The 16650-nt window shown below is 32.7% G+C and overlaps 5 protein-coding genes across 6 annotated transcripts; 2 read left to right on the forward strand and 3 right to left on the reverse strand.

The window, feature by feature from the left end:
• Positions 1 to 192: 192 nt before the first annotated feature.
• On the reverse strand, positions 193 to 6279 carry LOC139107498 (protein dispatched). The gene is made up of 10 exons (XM_070665147.1): positions 5521 to 6279; positions 5300 to 5437; positions 4510 to 5187; positions 4046 to 4430; positions 3763 to 3964; positions 3289 to 3676; positions 2647 to 3207; positions 2268 to 2568; positions 1900 to 2200; positions 193 to 1786 (listed from the first exon to the last, which is right to left on the reverse strand). The coding sequence occupies exons 1-10, from the start codon at positions 5656 to 5658 to the stop codon at positions 1552 to 1554; spliced, it is 3327 nt and encodes a 1108-aa protein (XP_070521248.1). The 5' UTR covers positions 5659 to 6279; the 3' UTR covers positions 193 to 1551.
• A 464-nt stretch (positions 6280 to 6743) lies between these two features.
• LOC139107504 (WD repeat-containing protein WRAP73) lies at positions 6744 to 12089 on the reverse strand. Its single transcript, XM_070665160.1, has 7 exons — positions 11921 to 12089; positions 11510 to 11692; positions 10924 to 11103; positions 7658 to 7921; positions 7429 to 7585; positions 7115 to 7324; positions 6744 to 7033 (listed from the first exon to the last, which is right to left on the reverse strand). Exons 1-7 carry the CDS (start codon positions 12086 to 12088, stop codon positions 6828 to 6830), a joined length of 1368 nt encoding a protein of 455 aa, XP_070521261.1. The 5' UTR covers position 12089; the 3' UTR covers positions 6744 to 6827.
• Positions 8271 to 10930, forward strand: Elp2 (elongator complex protein 2). The gene is made up of 2 exons (XM_070665151.1): positions 8271 to 9507; positions 9679 to 10930. Exons 1-2 carry the CDS (start codon positions 8318 to 8320, stop codon positions 10808 to 10810), a joined length of 2322 nt encoding a protein of 773 aa, XP_070521252.1. The 5' UTR covers positions 8271 to 8317; the 3' UTR covers positions 10811 to 10930.
• A 275-nt stretch (positions 12090 to 12364) lies between the features above and the next one.
• Mrpl43 (mitochondrial ribosomal protein L43) lies at positions 12365 to 13450 on the forward strand. The gene is made up of 4 exons (XM_070665169.1): positions 12365 to 12501; positions 12699 to 12805; positions 12881 to 13086; positions 13186 to 13450. The coding sequence occupies exons 1-4, from the start codon at positions 12365 to 12367 to the stop codon at positions 13339 to 13341; spliced, it is 606 nt and encodes a 201-aa protein (XP_070521270.1). The 3' UTR covers positions 13342 to 13450.
• An 8-nt stretch (positions 13451 to 13458) lies between these two features.
• LOC139107505 (uncharacterized) lies at positions 13459 to 15914 on the reverse strand. 2 transcript variants are annotated; one of them, XM_070665161.1, is made up of 7 exons: positions 15759 to 15914; positions 15086 to 15447; positions 14606 to 14992; positions 14418 to 14483; positions 14169 to 14346; positions 13962 to 14053; positions 13459 to 13880 (listed from the first exon to the last, which is right to left on the reverse strand). In XM_070665161.1, the coding sequence occupies exons 2-7, from the start codon at positions 15437 to 15439 to the stop codon at positions 13722 to 13724; spliced, it is 1236 nt and encodes a 411-aa protein (XP_070521262.1). In that variant the 5' UTR covers positions 15440 to 15447; positions 15759 to 15914; the 3' UTR covers positions 13459 to 13721. The 2 variants fall into 2 exon arrangements, with proteins under 2 accessions (XP_070521262.1, XP_070521263.1); XM_070665162.1 differs by having other exon boundaries at positions 13952 to 14053.
• Positions 15915 to 16650: the final 736 nt, after the last annotated feature.

Below are 16650 nucleotides of genomic sequence, written 5' to 3' on the forward strand. Positions count from 1 at the left end.
CGCGTGTTTCTAGTGCGCGGAAGGATGGCTCGTCACGTCCCATCTGAGAGGAGGAACAGGCCCGGGGGGCATCCTGCATCGGCGGAGCAACTTTTAAGTAAGTATCGAATTTTTGAAATAAAATCTTTATTAAAAAAAAAACTTTTACCTTTTTTTTTTTATTAATTTTATTTGCTGTAGTGTCATGTCTACATTAATATTTTTCGTTTTATGTTACAGTCACCGCCTGAATTTTACAACTCCGCTGATGCAGATTGGGTAAGTCGCAAGATTTTTTTTCGTAATACATTTTAATTAAAGTTTAATCGAACATATTATTTTACGTCATTAAGTTTGCATGAAAGGATTAGTCTGAGTGATAGAATAAAAAAATATTTTATTAAAATAAAATTACATATAAAATTACTTAATTATTATTATTTTAAAATAAACTGTGAGATATAAATAATGAACAAATATCTAATGCAAAATAATACATTTATAAATACACTTGCATTATTATTAATCTTTCTAATACTGATGTTTCACAATTGTACTCTAATGGAAAAAAATATAGCAATTAAAATTTATAATATTCTAAATTCATATAAGCAACATTATTTGTCACATTAGTCACATTCATGTATGTATTTCATACAACACGTATTCAAAAATTGACGATTAAAACTTATAGAATGTAAAAGATATATCAACGTACTTATTAATTTAAGATCTAATTCTTCATAGCCGTAAGTAGTACGCTGAAAGGCAGATATGACGACGGCAGCTAGCGAACGTGACTTTAGCGTCGTGTGCGTAGAGTTTCACATGTAATACCGCATGTATATACCGCGCCGGCCGGATTGCCGAAGATTCATTTTTTACATGTGCCGCATGTATATACCGCGCCGGCCGGATTGCCGAAGATTGACTTCTCCCCGTTATCTCATTCCCTGCCTCTGTTGCCTAGGATTACGCACGCTAGCCGCTGTCGCCGCAGAAAACCCCATATCTGCTCTTCGGTGTACATATGCACAATTGAGAGCATTAATATTACTTAAAGTTTTTGCATTCACAGTCTTCATTACAATTTCTTGTCTCATATTTGTTCACGTAATAAAGTCGAAATACACATTATATATGGACTGTACAAATTAAAAAAATACACTTTGTAAATATTATAAAAAATTACTGAGTTATTATAAACATATTAAATGATATTAATGCTCTTGATTGCACATTTACACTCAAAATACATATCTGTACTACTAATTAGGAAGCCCTCCGTGTACGTATATGTGTCTATGTGTGTATATAAGTTTATCGTAATAATAATCGTAATAATAATAAATAATAGACCACATATCCGAGTAGTGAGTAATAATCTTAAAGCTATTTGAACACAGCCAACAGTCACATTAATTATACAATATCACACCTACGTACGTACATACATATAGAATAGCATATAAATTATTTTAAACGTAGTTTTAAAAAATACGCAATTAATGAGGTAGCAAATTGAGATTCCTGGAAAAAATACATATATAATTTATAATTAAATAAAAAATTTTAACGAAGTAATGTTGATAATGGGGATGGTGGCAATGATGGAGAAGGAGGCCTTGCTGCAAGAGTTTCCAGTTCACTACAATGAAACTGACATACAGAACTAGATGTGCTCAAAGTTGATTCTGAAAGCATGCCACGCCCTTTATAAGTTTTTTTCACTCGATTATTATCCTTATCAGCTTCGACCGCACCATCATTCTCGTATTCATTAAAGCAAATTGATAATATTTTCAATCTGTAAAAAAAAATTAATTACTTATATGTATAATTTATCTTGACTCTTTAATATTCCAATTATTTTAATATAAATTATATTTTTATAAATATTATATAATAAAAGTTTATTACCTGGGACATTCAAACTGAGCAAAACGTGAAGATGGTCCTATAATTGCTAACATTGGGCATAAAAATAATGTCGCATATATCCAACTTATTGCCATCACAAGTAATAAAAAGACACCGACTTGTATATATGCTAGCACATGAGATGGTAACATTAAAGCACCTGCCGCTCCGCTTGTAATTGCTGCCATAAGAGTAGGACCGCCCATTTGTTGCAAAGCAGTTTTCACCCGATCGATTTTCTTTTCAGAGATGCATGCTTTATAACTAACAGCGTAATGTAAGCTGAAGTCTACAGCAAGACCTAATAAGACAAGATATTTCAGATAATTATTAATTTCATAACTTATATATCTTGTTTTATTATTTACCTATAGTTGTAGATATCGCAACACTTTCAAGAACATTAAGCGTCCACCCAAGAAGAATTAATATTCCAACGGTTACTATTATTACAGCACCAACAGCTATAATTGTATATAGACTGATAAGGGGATTTAACGTGACCAATATAAGTACTATTAGAGCTAGTGTTAACGACACTCCCATTGCCCACATGGTTCCTTGATACAATGTGCGCTGGAGCTCATAAAATTCTAAATGGCTGATAAACCATCCACCTCGCATTTCTTTAGGCGCAGTTCGTAATTGTTTTTGCATCCAGCCTTCAACCTGATTAAATATTTCAAAAATTAAAATGTTTATAAATATTATTACGGCATAAGTAAAAATTATTTAAATTGTACTTGCCTGATGAAAAAATGTATCCATTGCTCCAAACGAAAGGCTGTATGTATATATACTATCGTATTCGATAATAAGCGCTTTAATTTTAAGCGTCATGTTGGACGCAAGAGTATTATTTGATAATGGTTCTTTAACAAATTTAGGACCAGCAGAAAGTGGACCATCTCGAATCCACAAATAAGGCGTATGATGTAATCTCACACTAGCTTCAGCCGCACATTGTTGCAAAACATCGGGTTTGTATGGAAATTTACTACTCTCGCAACATGGCTCGTAGTTAATGTTAGGATTAATAGGATCGGTACAATCTCTTTTCATCCACGAACGTAACGATTCGATGAAACAGTTAGTTAATAAAGGTCCCATAGTACTGCGGTAAAAAGGTGTACTTCGTAAATTTCGACAAAAGTTATAAAGCCATAACTGAGATGTTTGGTGAGAAATGTCGAAATTATCATCCCAATCTGTTGTTCCCTTTTTATTAGGATCAAGATAATTACCATTATCGATTGGTTTTATGCCCCATACAAATCTCATTGGTAGAACTTCGGCATCTCCACCAATCTGCATAAATCGTGTACATTATATAAATTAGTAATTAATTTAATTATATTTAAAACATATAAATAAGTAAAAAATACAAACCATTTCATTTCGTTCGAACCAGAATTTCTGCGAATATATTAGATCATATTGTTCGAATGGATGTGTATCATGAAATAATTGAAAATCCATGTAATCTGGCATTTGTAAGCCTGGATAATGGAAGACAACACTGCAGCATAATATTGCTGTAATCCCCAAAGTGATTAACAAAAACCATCGTAAACGGAGCACTAATCCGGTAAGAAAGGTGGTAAATGCTATTGTTACTTTATCTCCCAAAGATTGTAACGGGCGAATAATTTTTCTGGTGATAAAATTAACAGGCGATAAAGTAGACAATTTACAATGCTCTGACACGATCACACATGCAGGTAACCATGTGATCATCAAGAAGAAATTAACAATAACTGTCATCCCTGAAAATAAACTATACAAAATTTATCAATGATATACAAAAGTTAAGAATATTCTATATAAAAAAAAGTATTTTATATACAATAAAAAAATTAGTACCTAAAACAATTGATAGCAGTCACATTACTAACAATTGACGCGAAAAAGGCTACTGCTGTAGTTAGAGATGTTACAAACATAGATGGAAAAGCTTGTTTCATTGTTTCCTGCACCAAACGTACTAATCCACCATTAGAAGGTTTTTGCTGTTTTCTAGATTCCCATACTTTACAATAAATGAATGCATCATCTGCTCCAATACCTGTAAAAAGAGTTGGTAGTAATGCATGTTGTTTTATAAATTATATTGTACGTTTCAATATGTTAAAATTAAAATACTAACCCACAGCTACCACAATGGCAAGTAGATTCATAAATGGAAAGAATTCAATACGCAACACGAGAGTATAAATTGCATATGAAATACCAAGGCTAAACAATACTGCGAAAATTGTTGCTATAGTTAACACTATAGAGCTAGTATATACCCAAATACAAAGTGTAACAAAGATAAAACCGACGAGCAGTAAACTCGAATCGCATACTAATAATCGATCGAACAGTGTGCTTTTTAGACCAAGTTGCATGCCTTGAACACGAAAATTTCCGTATGTTAAGTCATCATCTATTGCTTTGTAAAAATTTAAAGTCGCTGAGCTTGCTGCAATCGGAAGAAATAACATGGCAGAATGCAACGTCGAGTTTTGTTGGCTGTTGGAATCTGCCTTCTGTAAAAATTCAATATTCGATATTAAAATAAATATAATTAATCGTATTAAAATAATATTTAAACAAACATAATCTTACATAATTTGGAATAAAGTCAACGTCCAAAAGATAATGTAATAGATGAAAAACCGCGTTTTTCATATAGCATTCAGTTGGCACACGTTTTCGGCAATTTAAATCTTCCGCACAGTTAGGCAATAACTGACGATTTCGGTAATAACGGTAGCATTGTTGTAAAAGTGTTTTTACTCGGCTTAAATCGTTCTCCGTTACTCCCAAACAAGAACTGCGATTAGATAAAAATGCTACATAATTAGCTGGCGACCAACTTCTACAACACTCGTGATTTTCCACACCGTTACGATTGACTTGCATTTGACATAAAGATGAAAAATGTACATTTCCACGAAGTACGCCATCGATATGACATTGAGCTAATACACCTTCCATCGACCATAAATTTTTTTCCTCGGTATCTACAGTAATCACTACACGAGCGTACGCAGAAGTTGGTAAATTACAAAAAAAATTATCACTATCTAGATGATCTTGAGCTTTTTCATCTTCTATATTTGTATGTTTATTTTTTAATTCTAATAATTCTTTCCATGTATCTTTTTTCTCGTTGCTTGTTTCTGTATATTCGGTGTTATTTAATACTTTCTGAGGCTTCTTCCCCTTTCGATTTTTACCTTTCGGCTTTTTTCTAAGAATACCCTGAGTAGGCCAACTATGATTTTGCATGTTTGCATTAGACTGCAAAATAAAGTTTAATGCATATCATTAATTGTTCAATTCATACTACAATAATATTTCTAAATTTAATTAATAATTATTTAATTAATAATAAAAAAAAAATTATATGCACCTGTTGACTTAAATCACGTATGTATTGGTGATATTCTAAAGGATTATCAGTAAGTTCTCCTCTTGGCTTTGTAGCTTCAATTAAATGATTCCAAGCTGTTAATCTTTGTGCTAAAACTGTGCCTCTTGCTTCAAAACCCTATAATGCAAATGTTTCAAGTTTAAAATATTAATAAATTTATAGAATATTTCTTTAACTTCCATATACAGATGTATCCTTACCAGTTGAGGATCCGAAAAATCTGGAAACTTGTTGGTTATAAATGAGATTATTATACATGTTGAGGAGAATATAAATATAACCAGCAAAATAACGTATGGATGATGAGCAATTGTGCGAGGAAACCAAGATCCTTCCATTTCTTAAAAATTCCTTGCTTCTATGTGTACAATTATTTCGTATCTATTTTTTTATATATATCTCCATACATAACAGGACGATAAAAAATCATTAATATATAATTAACGTGTCAGTCGTTATATAATAATTCATTAAAGAATTGGCAATAGTATTAAAATACTCTTTTACAACAAAGACAACTTTCTAGTGTCACGCAATCGTGCTAGTTTCATCTTACTGCATCTTGCTCGTGTATTCGCAGTCATTCAATTTTTAACTGAGCAATTCCGTAGTTCCTCTCCCACGGGCTGCAGGCCACTGCCTACGTTCAACTCTTAAAGCGTCAAAATAAATTCTAGCGTCCGCAAAACGTACGGCATACTTTAGTATTCGTTATAACGTGCGGGTTCACGAATTCTTCCTTGCGTTATCGTATTATCTCAGTCATCTCGAACGCGTTAAGTACTCGCGAATTCCTTCCCATCTCGGGAGCCAGCCTTTGTGAATAAGAAGAAGCGAATACCTCTCTGCCGACTTTTCCTCGTAGAAAAACCGCGTCGTACGTCCACTTCAAATAACAGCACGTGTTTACATTACAGTGATAAATGGTATGATCCAATGCTGCTGCTGGAGAAGACGCTTCTCTCGCGCATGTGCGGCAGTCGAACAGCATCACGAATTTAAGATTCATCTAGCATTCGGGCAGACTGACATAGATACTTAGTGCATGAAAACTAATTAATAGTGTTTAATTAATAAGTAGTCAAACGTATATTTCAAGCTTGCTATCCAACGATCTGCGATTATCTAGATGCATGATGTTCGATCCAAATATTTAATAACCTCAGCTCTCGGCAGCCAATAATAGAACGTACCCTTAGAATTTCGGACGAATGATATCTTTTCGGTTTAGGAAACGAATCTTGATTGAACGGCGAATTCAATACGGTCAATGGATTTCGGCATTCGGATCGCGCGAAATTTGTTCCTCGCTGCTAAATCTTTTTAATCTTTCAAAGTACAAAATGTTCGTATTAAAAGTATTTCAAAGTATCTTTTAATTACTTAATTATTTCTACAATTTTCTGTCACTATTTAAAACATATTTTCTTTAATAAATTATAAACTATTATTTATTTATTTAGACTTATAAATATATTACAAGTTTATAATAAAACAGTCTCTATTTTTAAGATGCGTTTGTGAGCTCATAAATTGTCGCTTTATTATAGCCACACAATATGACTTTTTTTCCCAAAGGATGCCAATATGCATCTACAATTGACATATTTTTAAATATTGGCAGGGAGTTTACACCCTTTCGAGTCCATTCGTATACCCGCGCACACTCTGAGAGTACGAGCAGTCTTGGATGAACCGGACTCCACTTGATAGCTGTAGATAATAAAAATGCTGCCATTAGTCTAATAAAAATAAGCTAATCTAATAAAAGAAAATAAATTCCTTATGGCATACCTGTAATGGAATTGTCAAGCAGTAAATAATCCAGATAGTCAGTACAAATGTCCCATATCCACAACGTAGTCGGATAAAGCTCGTGCTTTAAAGCTAAATATTGTCCGCACGTACTAAACTCGAATAATTTAATCTTCGCTACAGAGAAATTGTCGTTGTCCTCCTTCTTTCCAATTTCAATACATATAGGCCGTTCGTGTATTTCACGCACTAAAATTATAAAAGAATTAAGCTGCGAAATATCGAGCATTACGAATAATAATAAGAAACTTTTGAAGCGATATATTAATTTATTTAATACATCGTTTACTTACAAATGCGCTCCTCGCAAGATGCGAAGCGTTTGTTAGAAACTTTCTCCGAGTCGGCGCATTCCTTATAAACTTTTGTTAAATAATTGCACTCTCTAATTACCGGGTCCATGTATAATTTTAACAGCGGCTGCCATGTGGCGTAATTAAGAAGGACGACCTAGATTTTAGACAGCTGTAAGTGTGTGCGGTAGGAATGAGATAACGCAGCTATAAATGATTAAATTATTACCACTTCGTTATGCCCGATTACAGCTAACAATTGTCCACTAGGAATCCATTTGACATTTTCAATTCCTTTGAGCGCCTTCTTACAATTATAAGCCTCGAGCGGTGCTGTTTTTCGTGGGGAAAACGCCGCTACATGTTTTTCCAATGCAGTGGAATAAATGATCAGCTTAGGGTCGTCGGGAGAGGAACACCATATGCATAACAAATCATCGTTCGGTGACCAGCGAATCCCGTCGATGCCGTTTAAACGATCGCAGATGAGTTTCTAAAACAATTTGAAACAATTTAATTGTTATTATGTACTTATCGAGATTTGTGCGCTGCAATTGACGAAACAAAGCAAAAATTAATAAATAATAAAAATTGTTAATCGTAATAATTAATAATAATAATAATAAAATTATTATTAATCGTAATAATTAATAATATTCGTAGTAAATAATTATTAATAATAATCATATCAATTATCGAGCGATCTCAGCTGATTCTTCAGCTGCATGCGACTGATGCGACCTCTGAATTTGTTATTTTAAGTTAACTAATCGCGGTAGTCCAGAACTTCTTTCTCTTCCTCTACTAGACACGGAGAGAAAAAATTACGAAGCCGTGCCGGAGCCATAAACTGGAGCCATTTTCGTGAAAGACGACACTCTTACTCGATATGACGTCGTGCTACATTGGTTGCTCTTGCAACCGTGTACCTTACTGTGCTGACTGGGGAATTAATAATCTGCTCTGCTTTGGAACGCGAAACGCGGTCGCTGTCTACGAGCCACGTGCGTACATCGGACGCGTGACACACACGCTGCACCGGCATCGCGACCGCATTACTACGGTACACTGGATCAAACCGGGAAACGGCGTACCGGAGTCAGAACTGTTGTCAGGATCCGCAGACGGCTCCGTTATTGTATGGAGTAGAGATCGTAAGAACACATTTCATTGCACATCAACGTTGAACGCGGAGAGCCCGATTATCTTTGCCGATTCTCTTCAGCTGTCCAGTAATCCGCCGACAAACGCGTGCCCAAAACTACTGATATGCACAGGCTCGATTAGTGGTGACGTAAAAGTGTGGTTGAGAGAGGAAAGTACAGATGCTAGGCTACTCCAGACGATATATTTCAAGAACAAGCTGTCTCTTTACTGTCGCTTGACACGTCTACCGAACAGTGAACATTCTCTTCTAGCCGTATCACTAGAAGACGCTTCCGTGTTGTTATATACTGCAGGGCTAGATGCAGAGTCTGATTTAGAACCGATCTTTGTCAACGTTCAACGTCTGGTTGGGCACGAAGATTGGATATTATGCATGGATTTTACTGAGGACAAGGATGGAAATCTTTTCTTAGCAACGGGATCAAAAGACAGCACGATAAGACTGTGGAAGATTACCGAGACGGTTGAAGAATCACGGAGTAATGAACTGAAATTGGAAAGTGATAACTTTGTAATAAACCACAGACAGTATAATGTCACTCTAGAATCTGTGCTTTGTGGGCATGAAAATTGGATTTATGGCGTCCATTGGCAGCCTGTGAAAACAGGCAGCTGTCAAGCAATGAGACTGCTCTCGTCTTCAATGGATAAAACCATGATTACGTGGGAGCCAGCAGAAATCATGGATGGAATGTGGACAGAGACCGCGCGAGTCGGAGAGGTCGGTGGTAATTCTCTCGGATTTTATGGATGCAAATTTGGCCCGGATGGGCTGCACATACTTGCGTACGGTTATCAAGGCTCTTTCCATATTTGGAAATACTCTCAAGAGCTGGATAAGTGGCTTCCACATCCTGCACCGGGTGGACATTTTTCTGAAGTTGTTGATTTATGTTGGGATTTGAAGGGAAGGTTTGTATAAATTTTACATATAATTTTAATATTTAAATGGATAAAAATTTGTAGAAAAACAAGATCGACATTTTTTTTAATGTAATACTTCGAAAATAATATTTTAAAATCTTTAAAGTTAGATTTTGAAAAAAGATAAAGTTATAATTATTATAATTATTTATTTTGCAGATTTCTCATTACAGCCAGTACAGACCAAACAACGAGAATTCATGCACCATGGAAAGATGATTCCGAGGAGCTGTGGCATGAGATCGCGCGTCCTCAAGTACATGGGTACGATATGACCTGTTTAGCTATACTGGCACCACACATGTACGCATCTGGAGCAGATGAGAAAGTGGTCCGCATTTTCACAGCCACGTCGACGTTTAAAAATCAGCTAAAATCGCTAGCGAATGTTGAGGATTTTAAATCTGTAAAAGCCCACAGTGCTGCCGTACCTTCTCTCGGTTTAACTAACAAAGCAACATATTGTGAAGAAAATGACGATAATGTGGAAAATCTAGTGACGGAAAATTTATACGAACCACCAACGGAAGAAGAATTGATGCAAAATACACTTTGGCCGGAGACGAATAAACTTTACGGGCATGGTTACGAAATATTCTGCATGGCAGCAAGACATGACGGAAAAATGCTAGCCACAGCGTGTAAGTCTACCACTCAAGAACACTCAGCGATTTTATTGTGGGAAACTAATACCTGGTTGCAAATTCAACAATTAGTCTATCATCAACTGACTGTGACTCAAATGGAATTTTCTCCAGATGACAAATTCTTACTATCTGTATCTAGAGATCGAAGGTGGTCGTTATTTTCAACCATAGGCGAAAATTATGAATTAATTGCAGCTAGTTCCAAAAAAGATAATCCACACTCGCGAATAATATGGTGCTGTACTTGGACACAGGATTCAAATTACTTCGCGACTGGTTCTAGAGACGGAAAGATCGCAATATGGTCCGTGAGCACGATCGAAAATGTTGTACCGACGATGGTTTTAAGTATGCAAAATCAATCAGTTACGGCATTATGCTTTGCGCCAAATTGTATTACACAAGGAAATTATCTTCTGGCCGTCGGATATGAGACAGGATGTATAGAAATTCAAAAAGTTAATGTGATAGAAAAAATACAATCGAAATTGTTGGAGCTCGATACTTCTCAGGCACATCATTTAACTGTTAAAAGACTTAAATTTCGACCTACTGACCACTTTTGTGACTACTTGCAATTAGCAAGTTGTAGTTCTGATTGTTCTGTTAAGATATATAATATACAATTATCGATTTCTACATAAATATTGCTTTTTTTGCAGAAAATTTTATACAAATATTTTTAAAATATAATTTGTAAATAATATGTAAAAAAGATTTATATGTTAATAATCTATGTTGCTCTGTTAATACTTACACGACTTAATCTCCAGTTTTCAGTTTTGTAAATTGCTACTACATCTTGACCTTCTTCTGTGATTATTATCGCCAATCTTTCGCCGTTGGGACTAAAGTGTAATTCATCAAAAGAAGATGATTTCACATTCTGTATATATGAAACTGTCTGCTCTTCCAAGTTCCAAATAGATATTAGGATCTATAAAGAATATTTTATTTTACTAGGTGTTATAAAGCGCGCGCGTCATTAATTTTTATTTTTTGTTAAAAAAACTTTTACATTTAATAATTTTTACAGCACAAAAGCCAAGTAACAGAACCAATCTGCATTGTGGAAATGCTGCAACAATGAATTTAATACTTTATTTTACTAGGTGTTATAAAACGCGCGCGCGTCATTTATTTTTTTTTTTTTGTTAAAAAACTTTTACATTTAATAATTTTCACAGCACAAAAGCCAAGTAACAAAACCAATCTGCATCGCGAAAATGCTGCAACAATTAATTTAATTCGATCTAACATAGTTTTTTAAAGACAGGATGCTATCCAATTAGTTTCATAAATAGCCTTTATTTTAAGTAGAGTTATAAATATATTATACTTACGTTAAAATCAGCTATACTCAAAATATGTTTACTGTCCTGGGCCCAACTAACACTTTGTAAACCTGCACTGCCCTCAGTAAGTTTACATTTCCATTGAGGATTATGTATTGAGTATACTTGAACAATAGCTCTTTTTGTATTTGCACAGAGAATGTATTCACTGTTTAAAGACCATTTCATGAGCTAAAATGTCACAAAGATAAAGATATAAACTAATATAAATCGATGTATACTGACGAAAATGACAAAAGTATAATAAATTTGATATTTGTCATTTTTGTAATTATATTGTATACATAAAATATATAAAAATAAATTAAAAAAGAAGTAAATATAATATAATATAATAATAACTATAATACATTTTTTAAATAAATTGTTTTTAGTCTGATACAGTTGATACATACTAACCTGTATCACATCTCCGAATTCAAACGATTGGAAGGTATTGAGAGTCGCTGCGTCTTTTATGAGCAAATTTGTTTGAAATGCCACGGCTAGATACGCTCCGTTCCTTGAAAAGCCGCACAAGCGATTGTTTATACGAAAAACTGTACTCTCACCGGTCTGGGCTGTCATACCGAGATTCCAAAATTACGGACAATTTACGCAGTCGCGGTAGAAAAATTATTAAATGTACTTTTGATTAACTTGATAAAATCCAATCTTCCTTTCGGCTAAATTTATAATGACTCCTTTTGTTAAAATATCCGAATGGAAACACGAAAATGAGACATCTGACCCATCGAATAACTCGTTTCACTACAAACTGATGAAACGGAAGTAAATAAAAAAATCAGGTTAGGTTTCGCGCTCGCGTTTTCTGCACAGCTACTGCAAGCCGAAAAGAATATCATGTCGAATTCACACTTGTTTATGAAATCAGGATTTCCGAGGGCACCGTTTGGCCTTGGAATCGGACGCTACGTTTGCCAATTGCAAAGAGTGACTTTAAAGTTTTGTAAAAGCCATGGAGCAAGTCAAGGAATAAGGTTTGTCTAACCTCCTAACTCCTTTGAACATGTTTCACGTTCGAGATTGTTATATTTTTCTTTCTCTTTTTCTCTCCTTAAACAAACGTTAAAAAATTATATTTTAAGAGTAATAATGTGATTGTAATTTAAGCGTTTAAAGTTAATAATTTATTTATTTACTTTCTTCTGAATTTAATACTTTACTTGCTTTGCAGAGGTTTTATAGAGCATGATCTAGTTAATTATGCGAAAGAAAATCCAGGAGTGGTGGTATATGTTAAGCCAAGAAGGCACAGGAATCCAGTGATAGTTGCTGAATATCGTAATTTTGTATTAGAATACCATATTGCATTAATTTGAAATTTTTTCATGCTAACAGAATATATATTTTTTTCAGTTGATGGCAACAGAAAGTGGATGGAAATTGCCAACTACAGTCGGGAAGATGTTATAAAATGGATGGAATTATTAAGAACACAGTTTCATGATGGTCCATCATTAAGATTACGAAAATTATGGCACACAGAATTTCCATCAATTCAAGGACCATGGACACCATTTACCTTTAGAAATCCTATGTCAAATTTAACACAATTTCCTAATGTAATTATATTTTATCTAAGATAATTTTTTTTCTATTTTATTTTAAAGATTTAAAAATATTTCTTAAGAAAATTTATTTAATGCACTTTTTTTTTATAGAAAGAACTTGGTGCAGCTATTAAGCTTGGTCCTACAGCTACTGAAAAGCTTATTGAAATATTTAAGGCTCAGCAGTTAGCTGATAACACAACTAGTGATTCTACAAATACTTGTCAAAGTGCTAATGAAACTTCCAAACATGTTCAGAGGGCATAGATTCTTTTATTTTTAATAATTTTGTAATTTGCAATGCTTGTAAATTTATGTGTGTAGTACAAAAGTAAAAAGTATGTAATCAAATTAATACAGTTAACACATTACATAACTCCAAAATATTTTCAACAGTTTTATTTATTATCAGGTATAATATACATAGTAAAAATAATATATTTTATAAGTTAATGTTATTTAAGTTTTATAGATTTTATTCTCCGAGCCACTTTTCTGTTAAATAAACAAAATTAAGACGCTCGTTTAACTTTAAAACAAAATAAAAGCTGTTTTTTTGCTTATTCTCAAGTAATTCTATAATTAACAATCATTTTTATTACATATTTAATCAAACTTCAAAGAATTATTAATATATAATTAAAGTTTTAGGACAATACACACTCATCTTTATTTGGTGGTTTATTTGGTGGTTTGTTTGGTTTCATTATTATTACAGTCTTTGATGAGATATGTGGTGCATTAGAATTTGCAGCACCCAGTGAAGAATTTTTTGACATTTGACCACCACTTGCATCCTTCACTTGCTATAAAATTTATTAATTGTATCAGTCACTAGAAATTGTGTTTTTTTTATTACAATATTTTAAATAATAACCTTCATTTACCATCTGTTTAATTTGATCATTTTTGTCTCTATTATATAAATTTGTAACTGTTTCTTCTGGTTTATCTGTTTTCCCATATGAATAATTATAAGCTGTAATATAATCGCATTCTATTATTTCTTGCATAATTTATGGTTATTAAAATGGTTATTTTTAATGTTATACATATAAATATGAATTAATAAAAAATAATTATAAAATACACACGTGTACTCTTAGACAAATATGCTAAGCGACTTGTATCATTGTAATTTGTGTTATTGTAACATAATTTTGAGTTTATATTTGATGCAGGCACTTTTCCAAAGTTTGCAGATGTAGAAGTAGCCGTGTTATTCACAACTGAATTTGCAGTACGAAGTATTGGTACATCAGGAAGACTGATCTAAACAACACATTTTTATCTATATCTCTGATTATATAGCCAATGACTTAAGAAGAGTAAGTATATAATACCTTTTTGTTTGTTAAATCCATAGTTTTAACTTTAGAATGTACTTCGTTATTCCACTTGTCATGTTTCTATAATAAAAAATTATCTTTATAACCAATAAATATATTCAATTACTAATTTTATCTATATTATTTGCTAAAATAATTATATTTTTATTTTTTTAAACGTTGAGAACATTTAATAATTTTACCTTATTGTCATTCACTAGAAAATCTTTGCAACAATGAGTGAAGTGATGTAAATTATTACATTTTGTACATTTTGATCCCCAAGCAGGACACTGTCGTAGTGGATGCTTTTTATCACATCTCCAACAAGGTTTTTGTATATACTGGGGCCGAGGTGCCATTTGTGAAAAATTTGCGGGTTGCTGTTTCTTCTCATTATTCTCAGTGATCTGTTTCATTTTTTCAGTATTAATGTTGTAATCATTATAAATTGCTATCAACTTTGTCAAATTTAAATTGTCTGCCTCAAAAAATTTTTTACGTAGTATTTTGTCACTAGTATCACAAACAATTTTCGTTACAATCAAACTGTTTGTCATATCGTTAAAATTGCAAGTTTTAGCTTTTTCCTATAAATAAAAAGAATTTTAATAAGTATACATGTATATTATAATTAACAAGAAAAATATAAACATATATATATATATATATATATAATATACTTTTAAAACATTTATGTGCTGTTCAATAGATTCATTTGCTTTCTTCGATGTCTTAAAAAATTCATATCGTTCAACCAGCTCATTTTTTGGTGGATTAAAAAATTCTTCCAGCTTTACAATTAATATATCCATATCGTCTTTATCTTCTTCATTGTCAAAAGATATTTTTTGTATTGCTTCAATACCAATTTTTCCAATGCAATTTTTAAAAAAATTTGCACGTTTGTCATTAGGCTCACTGATACATCCGCTAACTTTCATAAATATAATAAAACTTTCTTTCCAGCTTTTCCAATTGCTAGCAAGATCTCCATCGTTCGTCAAAGGATCGGGAGGACGTGCAAAGGCTTCCATAATTAGAGCTAAAAAGAAACTGCCATTAAAATTTTTCAAGCAAATTCTTATAATTGGTATTTTATTAATTGCGTTCTTTAAAAAATTATTACACACATACACGCGCGTGCGCGCGTGTGCATTCTTCATATCATATATCTGATATAATAAAAATAAGATAAGTCGAAACAAATGTATATCGACTTTAAACAAGTGCGAATACTTGTTAGTAGAACCCCTGATATCTCACATTTATTTTTACTATAAATCAATGAAGAAATAAAAATTTGTGCAATTCCTCAAATAATCATTCTTCGTACAAGTTTTCTAATGATCTTACCTGACGGTTCGAAACAAGACTGACAATGAGATCGTGTTAAAAGTACACTTTTACGTTCGGTGTAGAATATTTTATGCTTGGTATGCAACTGTACTGCGACTCGGGCGTTGGTGCGAACAAAAGTAAGCTGACACTCTTACTACCTAGCATTAAAAACGTTCAATGATAAAACGATATCTGTTGCTCTACACAAGCAAATGTATTCTATCTGTGTATATACATATAGTACATACACCAATGATATTCGGTATTTCCAGTGTACACATATAAAGTTATTCTTATGCCAATGTGAGCCATATATGTGTTGATAGCCGAGTTACAAGAAACACCCTTCTTCGGCTCTGATATTTTTTCGATTATTTTATTTTTACTGTAAAAGAATGTTTAACAAGATTACTTTCTTATTAAAAAGTATATTAACAATTAAATAAATAATATTTAATTCTCGATATTACAATTAAATAGGAACGGTAATTTAATCATACCTTTATATAAATGTCCGAGTAATTTAAAATAAAGAAAACGATAATTCCATTTTATTTAATATTTTAATGTATAGGTTACAGTTATGACTCATGGATATAGAAGTATAGATATAAAGTGTAAGCCCGGAATATAGACAAAGAGAATGAAGTCGAAAAGAGAGAAGTATTACCTAAATTTCGTTGGCTTAGATAGCGCGCATACTCAATACCTTGTAGCGCGTTAATTTGACCGTCATCGACAAATTAAATGTAAAATAATATAATTTATATTTTGTTCAAAGTTAAAATATATACACATGTAGATATATCATATTATATTTAGTTTATTATATTAAAAAACAATATATATTATTTTGCATGTAAGCATATTATAATACATCTACATATGTGTATATTTTAACTTTGAA

This window comes from Cardiocondyla obscurior, linkage group LG13 (assembly GCF_019399895.1).
Source record: "Cardiocondyla obscurior isolate alpha-2009 linkage group LG13, Cobs3.1, whole genome shotgun sequence".
NCBI lineage: Eukaryota > Metazoa > Arthropoda > Insecta > Hymenoptera > Formicidae > Cardiocondyla > Cardiocondyla obscurior.

What these genes read in the sequence shown, in the direction of transcription:
- LOC139107504 (XM_070665160.1), bottom strand. Translation starts at nt 12,088, where the DNA reads ATGACAGCCCAGACCGGTGAGAGTACAGTTTTTCGTATAAACAATCGC. An exon ending in AATTCGGAGATGTGATACAG is followed by an intron (nt 11,693 to 11,920) that starts GTTAGTATGTAT and finishes GTGACATTTTAG; the next exon opens with CTCATGAAATGGTCTTTAAA. An exon ending in AAAACTGGAGATTAAGTCGT is followed by an intron (nt 7,922 to 10,923) that starts GTAAGTATTAAC and finishes AAATTGTTTTAG; the next exon opens with AAACTCATCTGCGATCGTTT.
- LOC139107498 (XM_070665147.1), bottom strand. Translation starts at nt 5,658, where the DNA reads ATGGAAGGATCTTGGTTTCCTCGCACAATTGCTCATCATCCATACGTT. An exon ending in TTGACTTTATTCCAAATTAT is followed by an intron (nt 4,431 to 4,509) that starts GTAAGATTATGT and finishes GAATTTTTACAG; the next exon opens with AAGGCAGATTCCAACAGCCA. An exon ending in TGCCATTGTGGTAGCTGTGG is followed by an intron (nt 3,965 to 4,045) that starts GTTAGTATTTTA and finishes CTCTTTTTACAG; the next exon opens with GTATTGGAGCAGATGATGCA.
- Elp2 (XM_070665151.1), top strand. Translation starts at nt 8,318, where the DNA reads ATGACGTCGTGCTACATTGGTTGCTCTTGCAACCGTGTACCTTACTGT. An exon ending in TGTTGGGATTTGAAGGGAAG is followed by an intron (nt 9,508 to 9,678) that starts GTTTGTATAAAT and finishes TTTATTTTGCAG; the next exon opens with ATTTCTCATTACAGCCAGTA.
- Mrpl43 (XM_070665169.1), top strand. Translation starts at nt 12,365, where the DNA reads ATGTCGAATTCACACTTGTTTATGAAATCAGGATTTCCGAGGGCACCG. An exon ending in AGTGATAGTTGCTGAATATC is followed by an intron (nt 12,806 to 12,880) that starts GTAATTTTGTAT and finishes TATTTTTTTCAG; the next exon opens with TTGATGGCAACAGAAAGTGG. An exon ending in ATTTAACACAATTTCCTAAT is followed by an intron (nt 13,087 to 13,185) that starts GTAATTATATTT and finishes TTTTTTTTATAG; the next exon opens with AAAGAACTTGGTGCAGCTAT.
- LOC139107505 (XM_070665161.1), bottom strand. Translation starts at nt 15,439, where the DNA reads ATGGAAGCCTTTGCACGTCCTCCCGATCCTTTGACGAACGATGGAGAT. An exon ending in TGGATTTAACAAACAAAAAG is followed by an intron (nt 14,347 to 14,417) that starts GTATTATATACT and finishes TGTGTTGTTTAG; the next exon opens with ATCAGTCTTCCTGATGTACC. An exon ending in ATGATCAAATTAAACAGATG is followed by an intron (nt 13,881 to 13,961) that starts GTAAATGAAGGT and finishes TAAATTTTATAG; the next exon opens with CAAGTGAAGGATGCAAGTGG.